Source organism: Dromiciops gliroides, chromosome 6 (genome assembly GCF_019393635.1).
Source record: "Dromiciops gliroides isolate mDroGli1 chromosome 6, mDroGli1.pri, whole genome shotgun sequence".
Taxonomy (NCBI): domain Eukaryota; kingdom Metazoa; phylum Chordata; class Mammalia; order Microbiotheria; family Microbiotheriidae; genus Dromiciops; species Dromiciops gliroides.
The window spans coordinates 8,805,358-8,820,709 of record NC_057866.1 but is presented as its reverse complement, the minus strand read 5'-3'; the positions used below and the strand labels follow the sequence as shown (position 1 = coordinate 8,820,709).

At 54.7% G+C, this 15,352-nt stretch overlaps 1 protein-coding gene and 1 non-coding gene across 3 annotated transcripts; one reads left to right on the top strand and one right to left on the bottom strand.

The window, feature by feature from the left end:
• The first annotated feature begins 870 nt into the window (after positions 1–870).
• Positions 871–952, top strand: TRNAS-GCU. The gene has a single exon. It is a non-coding gene; the product is annotated as a tRNA-Ser (tRNA).
• Positions 953–5,307: 4,355 nt separating this feature from the next.
• Positions 5,308–14,968, bottom strand: SLC29A2 (solute carrier family 29 member 2). 2 transcript variants are annotated; one of them, XM_043971232.1, is made up of 13 exons: positions 14,822–14,968; positions 14,336–14,450; positions 14,027–14,108; positions 13,272–13,432; positions 12,823–12,962; positions 11,990–12,124; positions 11,641–11,738; positions 10,745–10,838; positions 10,146–10,258; positions 9,834–9,939; positions 9,439–9,524; positions 8,958–9,157; positions 5,308–7,679 (listed from the first exon to the last, which is right to left on the bottom strand). In XM_043971232.1, exons 2-13 carry the CDS (start codon positions 14,362–14,364, stop codon positions 7,568–7,570), a joined length of 1,356 nt encoding a protein of 451 aa, XP_043827167.1. In that variant the 5' UTR covers positions 14,365–14,450; positions 14,822–14,968; the 3' UTR covers positions 5,308–7,567. The 2 variants fall into 2 exon arrangements, with proteins under 2 accessions (XP_043827167.1, XP_043827168.1); XM_043971233.1 differs by having other exon boundaries at positions 10,754–10,838.
• Between the last annotated feature and the right edge of the window lie 384 nt (positions 14,969–15,352).

Below are 15,352 nucleotides of genomic sequence, written 5' to 3'. Positions count from 1 at the left end.
GGTCCTTGTATGCATTGTGTGCGGGAGTTGGGGGGAGTATAAGAGTATAGACCCCCCCCCCTCCGCCCCGGTTCTCATAGGAATGTGAGGGAAGGGGGTGCGCTGCCTTGGCTGCAAGCCAAGTATTTCAGAAGGGGGACAAGTGGTGGCCTTGCAAAGGTGTCCTGAGCCTTCCTCCCTTGCTGCCCTACTTGCAACCCCCAGTAAGAACCCAGGGCAGCGTGCTCTCCAGGGTGCAAAGCCCCCCGCCCCGGCTGCCCCAGGAATGCAAGGAAGGGGACAAAACGTCTGCAAACCCACTTTTCGGATGGAATGTCCACTCGCCCATGGAGGGAGGGAGGGAGGACACAATGCACGCGATACTAGAGTCGCAAACAAATGTGGTCGTGGAAGGAGATCCCCTGACACCTGCGCCCCCGTTTACCCCCCCCCACTCCCCAGCTTCAATCTTTCCCTGGGAGCACGGGACGTGCCCACAGAGGTCTGCGGCGGGCGGGACGTTTCCTTGTAGCCCGCTCGCGGCTTGGGAACCTGGGGCCCGCGGGCTGGGGGCCACACTTAGAAAAGAAAACGCGAGCGTGGGCGTGCTGGGCGAGAGTGGGCAGGAAGCGAGGTGACGAGCCCTCCCGGAGCTGGGAGGGAAGGGGGGGGCTCTCTCGCTCCCTCCCTCGCCCCCTTCTCCCTCCCCCCCCCCCCCCCCGCCTCCGGCTTGTCTGAAATCGCACACCTGGCCCGGACGGGAGCTCGCGCGCCGCTCTCCCGCAGTCCGGGGCCAGGGAGGAGGGGGAGGAGAAGGAAAAGGCTGGCGCTGAGCGCGCCGCCGCCGGGCGCAGGGACAAGGGGCTGCGCAGAGAAGCGAGCCCGCGGCGGGACGAGGTGGCCGAGTGGTTAAGGCGATGGACTGCTAATCCATTGTGCTCTGCACGCGTGGGTTCGAATCCCATCCTCGTCGTTCCCCTTTTCCGCCCGCCCTGCAGTAATTTTCCTCCTGGGGTCCCTTGGAAACCCCCACACTTGTCAGGGGCTTTGGGGAAAGGAGTGAGCGGCTCTGAAATCCCTCCTCCCTGCGGTCAATCCCGTGCCCAGGAGCTCAGGAGAGTCCGAGTCCACCCCGCTTTTAGTCCCTGTTTGACCGCAACACAATGAAAGGAGCCCCCATTCGAGAGAAGGCAGCAGGGGATGTCTGCTGATTGTTGGTCTCTGTCACCTCGTGGTTCTCCTGTCCTTATCTCTGTAGCCCCCGAGGTCAGTAGGAAGATCTGAGGCAAACACCGATGGGCACCAGGAGACAGAGCTGGCTGAGACAAGGGCTCCTGCCCTAAGCGAGCTTCCAGTCCACTTCCACGCACATAGAAGCTCATCAATTTAGAACTCGATCTTAGAGGTCATCTGGGCGTCCCCCTTTACGGATAAGGAAACTGAGGCCCAGAGACTCCCTCACTGCCTTCTAGACCCAGCTGGAGCACAGCCTTTTCCACAAAAACCTTCCCTGTCTCTGGCCTCCCCCCAAACCACCGATCTATTACATTTATTATTATTATGTAATATTATTATATTACATATAATCTGCATAGACTAACCTGCCTTAGGAAGAAGAGAACACTCCTTGGGAACCTCTGTGCCTGCACACGGTGGGGCTTAATAAATGCTCGGCCATCGATTGAGCCTCAAGGCAGCCCTGTGCCCTGTGTCTGTACAGTGGAAAGAGCCCCAGGTCCTGGGTTCAGCTCCTGGTCCTGCCACTTCCCTCCTAGCAGAGCCTGAGGCACAAAACGGCTTCCCCAGGAGGGACCACCCCGGAATAGGAACAGCCTGAATTTATTAGCATCTTAAGGGGGGGGCCAAGTTCTTTCCAGGCACTTTTGTGTTTGATTCACACAACCCTGTGAGGTAAGTGCTATTATTATTCCCATTTGACAGATGGGAAAACTGAGTCCAGCCTAGGCAACAAGCATTTATGAAGTGTCCAGACACAGAGATTAAGTGACTTGTTCAGCATCTCAGCAAGTATACGACTCCCAGCCCAGGCATTCTACTCAGTCCTCCATGCAGCTTATCGAAACATCGATTTAGTTCATGCCGCCATTTTAGAGTTAGAAATGAAAAGTTGATTTGAACCCAGGTCACAGGACCATAGATTTACTAATAACAGCTAACATTAATTAAGCACCTACTCTGTGCCAGGCATCCAACTAAGTGCTTTACAATTATTATCTCATTTAATCCTTCCAAATGAGGGGCAAGATACAGGATTTCTTTTTAAAAATTATTTTACTTATGAATACTAGTATCATAGTTTTGCACATATACATGTGTGTACACATACATGTACACATATATATGTGCAAAACTCTATGATACTACTATATAGATATACACATATATATGGGAAGATACAATGGGGGAATAATTGGGAAGTAAATGTAGTGTAAAACATTCATAATATATGTATATATATGCATTATATTAATATATATACATATGCATATATATATATGCATGCAAAACTCTGATACAGAAACCATAGCTGATGGAGTACATAACACCCCACACCTGTAGCCCACCACCTCTCTGCCAACAGGAAGGTCGTGTGTTTCTAGGTCGCTCCTCTGGAATCAGTCCTAAACACTGAATTTTTTCTGAGCTCTGTTGTCTTTCAATGTTGTCCCAATATATGTTACTGTCTAATTTGCTTCACATATTTCTCTTGGTTCTACTTTCTTCATTCTCTGTGGGTTGATACAAATATTCTCATGTTTCTCTGGGCTCCTTTGATGTCTTCCTTATGATACAATCATATTTCATTACTTCAATAGGGAAAGGGGGAAAAGGGGCAGCATGGGATAAGTCGAGAGAGTTGGTCTTGGAGGCCAGAGGAGGCCCTGGGTCTTTATTTCTCAATACTGGCTCGAGGCAGCTCTTTAGAGAAAGGGGCCACCTAGCTCTGATATGGTCCCACATCCACATGCCATAGTCGGTCCAGCCCTTCTGAATCCAAGGTCACCTCATTTGTCCCATTTCTTGATTTTACAGAAAGTGCTATCAATCACATATTCAGCATGGGAACTTCTTTCCTATCCATAATTTTGAAGTATAAGGTCAGTAATAGAATTATTGGGTCAGTTGTTTTTCTCCCATAATTCCAGGCTGTTTTCCAGGATGATGGGCCTACTGGTGGCTCTATCAGTGCCTGATTTCTCACTGTTAAACCCCCTTCCCCTTTCAGTCTTTCTTCATCCTTGAAAACAATGGGCTTGTGGAGAAGCCTTGAGTTGCTTTTATTTGCACCTCTCTTATTTTTGTGATTTGGAGCTGATAGATTGCTGTCCATTTTTTGAAACCTGTGTTGTTGTTTTTTCTATTGGGGAGTGGCTCCTATTCTGATGTCTTTGTATCAATTCCCTATGCATTCTTGGATGTAGGCCTTTTGTCAAAGGTTGGTCACAATGATTTTTCCCCTCCCAGTCTATAGCTTCTTCTTTTAGTCTAATTGCATTGGTTTTGTTTGTGCAAAAGTATTGACATTTCTTTTTTTTTTTCAGGGCAATGGGGGCTAAATGACTTGCCCAGGGTCACACAGCTAGTAAGTGTCAAGTGTCTGAGGCCAGATTTGAACTCAGGTACTCCTGAATCCAGGGCCGGTGCTTTATCCACTGGGCCACCTAGCTGCCCCCCAGCATTGACATTTCTGGACATTGAAATTGGCTATTTGAGATTTCCTGGGATTTCCTGTTGTGGTTGACCCTGTTTATATCACATGCATCTGTCTGCTGTGGTTCATGATAGTGGATAAAGTCAAATCAAATTTAAAAAAAAAAAAGCATTGAACACACTCAGTAAGTTCCAGGTGTTGTGCTAAGTACTAGGATACAAAGAAAGGCAAAAACACCGTTGCCTGGAAGGAGCCCACCATTGAGTGGGGGAGACAATACGGCAATGACTTCTGTACAGCATTAAGGGGTTACTGTCGTTAAGTCCCGTCTGACTCATTGTGACCCCATTTCGGGTTTTCTTGGCAGAGATACTGGAGTGATTCGCCATTTCCTTTTCCAGCTCATTTTACTGATGAGGAAACTGAGGCAAGCAGGGTGAAGTGACTTGCCTAGGATCACACAACTAGTAAGTGTCTGAAGTTAGATTTGAATACAGGAAGAGAAGTCTTCGTGGAGGCAGGCCCAGCTCTCGATGTACTGTGGCGCCACCTAGTGGCCGCAAAGTTTTATTGCGGCCTTTCTATTTGATGTCTAGGGCTCTCCTCCCTATCCAGCCAAATGTCACAAAGAAAGACCCCTGAACAGGGTCTTACGATTAGCATCCTAGACCCACAGCTACAAGGAGACCTGAGAAGCCAGCTAGTCTAACTCTCTCATTTTATAGGTGAGGAACCAGGGTTCAGAATTTAAGTGACTTGCCCAAGGTCACACAGCCAATTGTGGGATGTAGCCAGACACCCTGAAGGGGAGATAGGAGGTAGCCTGTGCCAGTGAGACCCTCCCCCCACCATTGGCCATACCCCCCATCTCCACTCTGCCCCTGAAGGAGTCTGAAGACTAGCGATGCTTCCAGCTCAATGTCAAATGGCTCAGTCTCAGAAATGATGGGATTTTTATCAGTGGAAATGGCATGAAAGAAGAGGTCCGACCATCTGCTTTGCTGCTGCCCCTAAGGATCATGGGACCTCTGACAGTCTATTCATGTTCTCTCTCCCATTAAAATGGTCTTTGTGTTCCCAGGGTTTAGCACAGTGTTCGGCACATAGGAAGTGCTTAATAAAGGCTTTTTCATTCATTTAAGTGTCTGATGCAGGATTTGAACCCAGCTCTTCCTGAGTATGGTTAAGCATTATGTGCACTGAACCAACACCACCACGAGGCTTCACTTTTGTGCTTTCATTTACCATATTGTTTGAATTTTCCAAGACCTGGCCTCCGAGTCAGCTGGTGTCTGCATTGGCCTGGTGAGTTCCCACAGCAGTAAAGGCAGAGATCCTTGAGTCACTGACTGAAGCATCACCCTCCCTCCCCCCGGGCCCCTGGCTCACAACAGACCCAGCTGTCACATCTTCCTTGATAAGGGTAGGCCCTACCATTTGCTTCCTCTCTGTCTCCTTCTGGGACTTTCTTTGCCCATAGAGGAGACTCCACAAGGGATGGCTAGTTGAGAATCAGTTCAGCTCATGTTCAGGGCACCAGGTGTCCAACACAGGGCCCTGACAGGACAGAGCCAGGCTTGAGCCCAGGGCCAGAGGCTGCCCCAACAGGTGGGGCAGCCGTGTCCGAGAAGAAACAGGAATAGCCAGATGGGATGTAAAAATTCAATCATTTATTTCCCACACCAAACATCACTTCTCTCCACAAGTAGCTGACCTGGGGATCCCTGGGGGAAAAAGGTGAGGAAACCTAGCCTGGGTCATGGACTCCTCAGAGTCATAGGGGCCATGGAAATCACCGAGTCCAAGCTGTAAACTGAGGACCGGAGAGGGAAATGACTTATCCAAGGCTAAAAGCTAAAAAGCCCCTAATTTCCCTCCTCCTGGTGTGTTCTGTTCACCTGGAAAGGGCTTCTTAGCAAACCTCCCTCAGCTCCTGAGCCTCTATCCCAGCTGTGGCCTTCCTTTCCAGATGACCAAGTCTGCCATTCCCAGACTGATCCCTACAGTTATAATTACTTTCTGGGTGGAGCTGGGGTCCTCCGCCTCTCCTTCCCTTCTCTGCCCCGTTTCCCTGGAGGGGAAGCCCTGAGCCTGCAGTCTCCCCCTCCCCCCCAAAGCCCTCAGTACAAGGCATTTCCTCAGTACTGGAGATGTTGGCATGGGGCGGGGGGGGGTGGGGGGGAGTCGCACCTTTCTACTAGACTGTGAGCTCCCCGAAGGCAGGGGCTGGGTGGGTCCCCAGCAGTGAGCACATAGGAAAGAGCTCAGCTCCTAGCCCAATCTTCCCTACACGTGCCGATGCTGCTGTCCAGGGTACCTTCCTGATCCCAGCCTCCAGCCTCAGCCAGTACTTGAGCCCTCTCTGATTCGCTAGTGCTATCTGTGAACATGCTGTCTCCCCCAGTAGACAGGGAAAGACTGTCTCATTGTTCTTTTTGTATTCTCAGCCCCTAACGCAGTGCCTAATACACAGCAGGTACTTAATAAATGCATATTGATTATCTGTGCTTGTGTCTTCATTCCCCCAATCAGACTATAAAACCCCTAAGTGCAGGTCCTGTGTTTTCTTTAAACTTCATATCTCCCTCATGCATATACTAGGTGCTTGATGCACGTTGGTTAAATGGATGGAATGCTGCTTTCTAAGGAGCTGGACTCCCCATTTTTCTCAGATACTCATTCTGAACTACAGTTTCTGAAGTGTTCCTTATTGTGTGTGTGTGGGGGGGGCCTTGAAAATAGAGGTACCAAACCCCACCCTCCCCGTGTAAGTGTATGAGCTCCTGCTCAGGTGCTGAGCACTGTGGGGCCGAAGCCCGGCAGAGGTAAGGCACCTCCTGCAGGAAAAGGGAAATGGCTTCTGGGAGGTGTGACAGCACCCACTGGAAGGCAGGAACTCTGGCTTCCAGAAGCTCTCCCCCGGGGCCTGGGCCAGGTGGGCAGCCTTGTATACTGGGCAGTGGCAGGGGCAAGGTAACCAGGTTGCCAGTGCCTAGCACAGATGGGCGCTAGGGCTCCTGGACACAATCACAGCTGCTTTTTCCCTGAGTCATTGGCAAAGTGCCATCCCTGCCAGTCTCTGGTGATCTGTCCTCACCCTGTGCTTATCTTTCCCTTCAGAATGGAAGCCCTGTGAGGACAGGCTCTGGACCCAGTACAGGGGAGGCCCCTAATGCTTGCTGATTGACTCCCCCCTGCCTTTCCTGTCCTAGAGCAGGCCCCAGGAGTGGGCCTCAGCTCTCTCCCTGAGCTCAGGCAGAGGCCCTGGCCACACCCCTCACTCCCTCAGCTCACAGCAGCAGCAGGTGGGCTTGGCCTCACTAGTAATACTTCTTCTGGAAAGAAAGGAAATCAGGGCAGAACTTGGCATTCTGTCCTCCCCTCTCTCCCCACAGGCTCCCTAAAAGAAAGGTCCTCAATGAAACTCCTAACTCCCCCCAGGGCCTGAGCCCGGGAGCTCCCTAGAATAGGGGGGGGGGTGTCTAACAGTGGTCAAGGTAAGGAGCTCTCCAACAGGAGCCTACAGAGGTCATTTGGTCCATCCCCCTGCCTCCAGGGCAGGTCAGCACCTAAACCACCCCAGGCAGGTGGCCAAAAGCCCCTTCCCAGAGCTACTGGAGGATTGTCCGGGACCTGGAAAAGCTGGGGGCCTTTCCATCCCCCTTGCTGGCCTGTCTCAGCCCTTCCTTGGCAAGCAGGAGGGGGAGGCCGCTGGCTAGTAAAGGCCCTCCCGAGAGTCCTTCAGGTGTGGAAGACGTTGTTGAGATCACCTTGGCTCCGCCCCATCTGCCTGTTCTCTTTGTTCCTCAGTCATGCCTCTAGACCAGCTCCCTCCTCTCCCAAGCCTCCAACTGCAGGGCCCTTGGAAGGCTCCCAGCCCCACTCAAGCAGGGCGAGGAAGGAAACGGGGCTACCTCACAGCAGGGACTTGAAGAGGAATGAGAGGGAGGCCCCACAGGAGAGACCGAGGGCCAGGAAGAAGGTCATCAGGGCTCCGGCCACCTCACTCTCATGGGGCAGAACCCGCCTGCGAAGGAGAGAAAACCCGCTGGTAGAACAGGGCCTGCTGCCCTCCCCACACCTGGGCATCCCCAGGCTGCCAAGCTCTCCCCAGACCACCCACTATCCTTCCCTCCAGTGCAGGTAGGAGGCGCTCTTCTGATCCCTGCTCCCTCTGTGGGTCCTGCTGGTCCCTTCCAGCTCTGGTGTTCTGTGGTCTATGACACCTTCAGGCCTCTGAGGAAATGCTCCTAGCTGATTACTCCCCCCCCCCCCCAGTCACTCATTCCTCTGCTCCCCAGATGGACAGGGCCCTTGTGTCTTCTCCCTCCTGTGGGCAAGTCCATTTCTTTTTTTTAAAAGACTTTATTTTTATTTATTTGGGGGGGGCAGGGCAATGAAGGTTAAGTGACTTGCTCAGGGTCACACAGCTAGCAAGTGTCAAGTGTCTGAGTCTGGATTTGAACTCAGGTCCTCCTGAATCCAGGGCTGGTGCTCTATCCACTGCGCCACCTAGCTGCCCCTGGTCAAGTCCATTTCTTAGGCCTCTTGGAAACCCACCTTTCCCACTGAAAGGTAGGCCCTGGTCCTGGACCAGGTTGCTCACCTTTCAACCAGCAGGCCCCTAAGGTGACCTCCCCAAAGACAGGCCTCCCCATAAGTGAGGCTAGCAGGGTTTGGCAAGGTGCACCTTGACCTCAGGGAAGTCGGCACTGTCCCCTCCTCAGAGGTGTGATGGCTCCAGGTGGAAGGGCCCCCTCATTTTACAGGTGAGAAAACAGGCCCAGGGATGCTAGGAACTTGCCCAAAGTCATCCAGCTAGGGGGCAGCTAGGTGGCGCAGTGGATAAAGCACCAGCCCTGGATTCAGGAGGACCTGAGTTCAAATCTGACCTCAGACACTTGACACTTACTAGCTGTGTGACCCTGGGCAAGTCACTTAACCACCATAGCCCCACAAAAAACCAAAAACCAAAGTCACCCAGCTAGTTAATGACCAGGCTCCCACAGCCTTTTTTTTTTTTTTTTTTTTTTTTTTTTAGGCAATGGGGGTTAAGTGACTTGCCCATGGTCACACAGCTAGTAAGTGTCAAGTGTCTGAGGCTGGATTTGAACTCAGGTACTCCTGAATCCAGGGCCAGTGCTTTAACCACTGCGCCATCTAGCTGCCCCTCCCACAGCCTTTTAAGTCTAGTGGTCATCCCACCGAACCATCCTGCCTCAGCAGTGGAGGAGTACCCAGGGAGGGGGCTCTCCTTTAAGCAGCCCACCCTCTGCCCTGCTATCTCCCCCAGCCCCCCGCTCACCTGGGGGCCAGGCACATGGTGAGAGACACCAGGTAGCCATTGGAGAGCGCAAAAAGCAGCATGAAGGTGATGAAGCAGGCGTCCTGCGGGAAGAGGACGGGCAGGTGGGCGCGCTCGGGCACATGGCACAGCATGAAGAGGGGAATGAACAGGAAACGCAGGCAGGCCAGCAGCGGCAGCAGGCGACCACGCTGGTCAGGCTGGGGGCCAAGACCAGAAGGGCTCAGCCTTTGTCGCCTCTCTCATCTCCGCCAGGCCTCCTGCCCAAGGACTGGGATCCCAGAGGAGAGAGAAGCCTCCAAAGAGCTCCCACCACCACCATCAAGGCCACCCCCCTCACTTCCCAGGTGGGAGACAGGGCGCCAGAGAGTGGAAGGAACCGGCCCGAGGTCCCACTTGGTTCCCAGCTAACCTGGGGTTGACAGCCGGCTTTTCTGACTGTCACCCCAAGGCCCTTCTTCCATGGGCCTGGGACACTTACCCACAGGAAGTAGGAAGTCATACTTCTTCCCAACCAGTCCATGGTGTTGAAGAGGAGAAAACAGCAGATGGGGTTAAAGAACTTGCCTGGGGAGGGGAGAGGTCCGGAAGCTCAGGGGGGAGTCGGGGCCTTACCCAGCCTCTATTAAGTGTCATGAATCAGGGGATTGTAGATCCAAGGGTGGAAGGGACCCTCCATTTTACAGATGAGAAAGCTGAGGCCCAGCTAGGAGAGTGACTTGCACAAGGTCACCCAGCTGGTAAGTGTCTGGGGCCTCTGCCCACTAGGCAGCTTCCACACCCTAGTCCTCCCTCGGCAGTCCCGAGGCTCTTCCCTGGTCCCCCGCCCTCCGTCCTCTTTTACCCGAAGGGCCCCTCCCTGGCTCAGACACTCACTCCACTTTCCAGGGCCCCTGGAGCTGGTCACCATGGCGGTAATGGCCGGGAAGACGGACAGGGTGACTGCGAACACCAGCACGATACACAGAGCCATCACCCAGATCTGCAAAACAGGGGGGTCTGTGTCTGGAGGGGGAGGAACTTCCCACTCAGGGGGGAGGATCAGGTGGGGAGAGACCGCAGCCAGCTGGAAGCCTTAGGTCAAGCCAGAGCTTGCTAGTGACAAGGGGGGCGGGGGGGGGGAGCAGAAGCCCCAGAGGCTCATGGGAGTTGTAGTCTCCTCCTCTCAGGTGAGGGTGGGGAGCAAACCTTTCTGAGGACAACGAAGACTGAAGGCTTCTGAGGCTTGGGCCCCTTCTCTGGCTCCAGCTCCAGGGCCAGCCTTGCTTTTTGGGGACTCCCTGGAAAGCCATTCTTCTCATCTGGGGGAAGAGCAAGTGAGCCAAACTAAAGTGTCAGAAGCCAGAAGGCAAACTACCATTCCATCTGTGGGGCAGGCTAGACCATGGGGTACAGGCAAAGAGGGCTGGCTTTCATGAGCGTAGAATTAGACCAAAAAGGGTCTCCCAGCTCCCCCGTCACCAACTGGCCAATGGACATCTCAAAGAGGATGTCCCAGAGATGCCTCGGACTCAGCCTGCTCCAAACCGAACCCATTGCTTCCCCTCCCCAAATCTTTTCCAAACTCTCCCTCCTATCAGGGTCTCAGGTTCAGAATCAGGGCACTGTTCACACTCGCTCACTCATGCCAAGTCTTGCTGTCGATACTTTCATACCATCTCTTGTACTTGTCCCCCTTTCCCCACTCACAGCTGCCCCTGCAGCTCAGCCCAAATTATACCTTCTGGGCTGGGGAGGCTCCCCACCTGCCCCCCACTCCCACCTTCTTGTGTGGCCCTCAGACCTGCCTGGCTCACCAGCTTGGAGCAGCTCAGCCCTGGTCTCCAGCTCATATGCCTGTGGGTGGGGCATCTTCTTGTCCAGATAGTATTGGGCAAACTCCTGTAGCAACACAGAGCCAGCCAGGCCTCTGTAACGGACATGAGGCACAAGGATTCTGCTCCACACCGGGGTTGCCTGTCCTCAGGGCGCTCACAATCTAGTAGTGGACATCGAGGCCCCAGGAGACAACTCCAAGAACTGATCTTGTCATCAGGTGCAGCCTGGCCCTAGAGCTGGAAGGCCCCCCCCCCCCAGCTATGAGACAATGAGAAGCCAAGAAAGAAATGGATGCTGGGAGAGGAGAAATGACCTGTAATGGTCATGAGCTATAACTATAGGGTCACAGAGCGAGGCCTGGAGGGGCCCTTAGAGATCATTGGTTCCAGCCTTCACCCTTTAAAAGGCCCAGGAAGTGACTTATCCACCCAAGGTCACACCAGAAGTGCCAGAGGTGAGATTCGAACCTGGGTCCCCTGACTCTAAACCCAGTGCTCTTTCTACTGTACCACAGTCTTCCTCTAAGCGTACTAGAGAGGACTGAAAGAGAAGGGGTTCACTAGCCAAGGCAGGGTCCCTCTGATCAATCCAGAAGCCAGAGCTGCAGGCCTACTTCTCCAAGCCCACACCTCTCAGGAGAAGGCATGCCACTGCGGGGAGGGGCTTCCACCTCCCTTATTTCACCTGCTCTGGAGCCCAGTCCCCCCAAACCAGAGCCCCTGCAGGCTCTCCTCGGAGCAAGAGAGGACAGGCCGGATTGCCCTGCCCTGCCCTGCCTCCCCTGGTCAGGATGTAGCGAAGCTGTGCTTGGCTCTGGGGTGTGGCTTCACAAGCTTTCAGGAGAGGACCTGGTAGGTTGGCTCACCAAGTGGGACAGAGACAGGTAGCAGACAATGGAGACGAGGATTCCCACACACGGGGTGATAAAGTAGCCCAGGGCAGAGGTCTGGGCATCTACTCCACCTACAATGGGAATGGGAGCCTCCTTTCAACTGCCTGAGAGCCCAGCCCAGGCAGCCTGGCTCCCAGCCCCTGGATCTGTGAGGAATTCTGCTCCCAACCCAGAGCCTCTGAGAGCCCCAGGCCCAGCCTCTGGGTCCCCAACTCTCCCCCCACCCCTTCTCAGAACCAAGGAATGCTGGCTTCCAGCTCCCATCCCTTCCTAATAGCCAGCCTCCTGCCCAACCAGAGCCCACCATCGTGCCCACACTCACTGGCCATGGACATCAGCATGGCGAGAGCAGCAAAGGTCCCTGCTAAGCCTTGGCCGCTGAGGAAAAGGGTGCTGTAGGTAGGGGGCATGGCTCCCAGCTGCCCAAAGAGGCTGCCCTGGAGGATGGCGCAGAAAGCTGGGGGGAAAGCCAAACCATGGGTCCCACTGGCATTGCCCCTGAGGGAGCAGGGCTGTGAGTGCCCAGTCTGGGGGGAGGGGAGGCCTGGGGTGGCCTGGGAGTGAGTTCCTGTTCTCTTGTGTGAGGGGTCTGTGGCCAGGGCTAAAAGTCCTGCTTTCTGCACAGGACAGGTGAAGTAGCTGCCCAGAGACTTTCTTCAAGGCAGCCAAGCAATGCTTGCCCAGGCCTTAGGACTCTCAGGAATTCACTTTCCTTCTCTAGAAAATGGGGGTGACAAATCAGTTTCTTCCTCTTTAAAATGGATGGAAGGATTGAACTAGAAAATCTTTAAGCTCCTCAGCCCAACTCTGAAATTCCAGGTTCTAAGAACCATCCCAGCTCTGGCATTCCATATTCTATGTTCAAAGTTCTTTCCCAAGGCCTGGTATTCTTTGCTCTATGTCCCCTCCCAGCCCTGACATTCTAGATTTGTTCTAAGTCCTAAGGATGCTTCCAGCTCTGATGTTCCATATTCTAATGTTCCTCCCAGTTCTGATATTCTTTCTGTTCTGTGCTCTCTCCTAGCTCTGATGTTCCACATTTGCAGGTTGTGTTCATCTGTCCCACCTCCAGACTTGGGCTGGGGAATCCTCAGGGCCAGCATGGGGAGGCAGGACCTCAGTGGTGAGGACCCAGGCTGCACATATGTCACTCACAGTTGATGAACCAGATGGAGGCCATGGTGATAGAGAAGAAGAGCTCAGGGCTCATGTCCACTTTGACCAATGCGGCAGTCAGGATGAAGAGCATTAGGATTCCAAGGAGGCTGCCAAGGATGCGTACTATCTCTGGGATGCTGTGCATGAACAGAAATATCTGTGGCCCCTATTCTGGTCTGAGTGCCACTAAGAAAGAGCCCAATTTGGAGAGGATAAGGAAGTGGCAGAGAATCACTGCACATGGGTGGGTAGAGCTGACTAAAGAGGAAGTGGCAGAGAAGCAGTGCACATGGGTGGGTACAGCTGATGGAGGAGACAGTATGTAGCTGTCTCTAGCGATCATGGCTGAAGTAGGCAATGGCTAATGGGACTAGAACATGGTGGCAAAGAGGACGAGTAATGTACATGGGGTGGGGTTTAGATTCTCCAGGGAAATGGGAGCTCACCACTGGTAAAGGAAAGAGTTGAGGAGAGTGAAGAGCAGTAGAGGCAGCTGGGACAGGAGAGTCATCCAGTTGTTGAAGTTGAAAGCGTCCCCAGGGCTTGTGATGTTGGCTCCAGAGGGCTCCTCTGTGACATTGACAACAGCCAGCCGAGCCTGAAAGTACTGAGGGAGAAATGGAGAAGGAAACCAGAGTCACCTCCAGTATAAAGTCTCGTGGATGGCCAGATGGTGACTCTGGCCAGGAGCCAAACCTCAATCAGAACAAGACCAGAGCCTAAAAATCTCTCCATGACTGGGGCTATGCAGGATCCCAGAAGGAACCAGAGAAGCCCAGGGCCATAGTGTGATGTAGTGGGAAAACATCCTTGTCATAGGAGCTGGTGAACTGAGGGTTAGGAGCTTTCCATTGGTGTGACCCTGGGCAAGTCTCTGGCCTCTCTGGGCCTTAGTTTTCCTTGCTGCAAAATGGGAGAGTTTGCCTAGATGGCCTCTGAGATCCCTTGCCAGCCCTTAAATCTATGATAATGTTGTCTGTCTGTCCCTTGGTTGGTCACTCCTTTTGTGTGTGTGTGTGTGTGTGTGTGTGTGTGTGTGTGTGTGTGTGTGTGTGGCAATTGGGGTTAAGTGACTTGCCCAGGGTCACACAGCTAGTAGTGTTAAGTGTCTGAGGTCGGATTTGAACTCAGGTCCTCCTGACTCCAGGACCGGTGCTCTATCCACTGCACCACCTAGCTGCCCCTAGTCACTCACTCTTACCGGAATGGCAGTGATGAAGAAGTTCCAGGGCAGCAGAGTCCCCAATCCAAGGATAAAGAAGCTGGTCCCGACCAGGTAGTAGCTGTGGGGATCGGGCAAGGGGAAGGGGATCAGAAATCCGAGGCGTCCCCCATGCCCCTCTGAGAGAGTGTGAACTACAACTCCCAGCAACTCTCGGCGCTGGCCTGGGCATCCCAGGGCGCAGGGCCGATGGGGGTTGTAGTCCATCCCCTGCCGAGTCACTCCGGGCTGGGGATTCTCGGTCTTCACCCGGAGTGTCCGTGCCCCGCACCCCACGCTCGGGCTTACCCGTCCTCTGGGGCGTCTCCTCGGGCCATGGCAGGATTTGGGGTCGAGGGGCCAGGTCAGAGGGAGGACATGGATACTGGAGCTGGGATGTTGCGGACCCGGGCGGGAGGCGTACCTGGAAAGGAGCCCATGTCGCAGCGGAGGCGGGGTCTGGAGCCGGACACTCCGGAGTATGAGGGAGCCAGGCCCAGGGCCACCCCCCCCCCCCAGTTGCCCGGCTCAGGCTGCGCTCCGCCTCTCCCGAGGGGGGAAGTAGCTCATACCTCTCCCTAGCCCGGTGCCTGCAGCCCCCCTCCCCCTCGTTCCCCCCACCCCACCCCCCGCCCGGGACGGCCCCAGCGGATTCCGCTACCCCAGCCTCCAGGACCTTGGTTGCAGAGCCCGGAGCTGTTTCCCCTGCCACCCCGCGCGCACCCACCTGGCTGCCCCACCCCCCGGGGCCCGGGCACCTGTTCCGAGGAGCCCGAAGGGGCAGGTGCTGCTCACCTTTGTCCCCCGCCGGGGCCGGAGGGCACCGTGCCCCCGGGCCGGCCGGCCAAGGACAGCGGGGACAAGCTGGCGGCGGCCGAGCTGCAGAGACTGCGGCCTCCCTCGGCCTGAGCCGCGGGGGGGGGGGGGGTGTGTCACGTGACGTTGGTCCCCCTCTGCTCCCGGGCCCACCGAGCCTGCCTCTCGCGGCCGCCCGCGTGTCTGCAGAGCTGAAGGATGCTCCGATGGACAGCTCCCGGCCCCAGGGCGCTGTGTGCGTGGTCCCAGCCTCTTGTCGGGTCCAGGCGTCCCGACTCCCGGGCGTGACAGCGAGGGGCCGGGCCAGATCCACGAGCGAAAAGTGAAAACCCTCTTTGTTTCCCGCTTGGCAGCTATCTCCCCACTGGGTTGGGGATGATTAAGTGAGTCCGGGCGCCTGGGGATTTCTGCAAACCGTTTGCCATCTGGTTCTCGCCTGACTTCCGAGGCTGCTTACACATTACAGCTCTGCCCCCACCCCCAAACTCCACTCACGCTGGCCTACTGGCT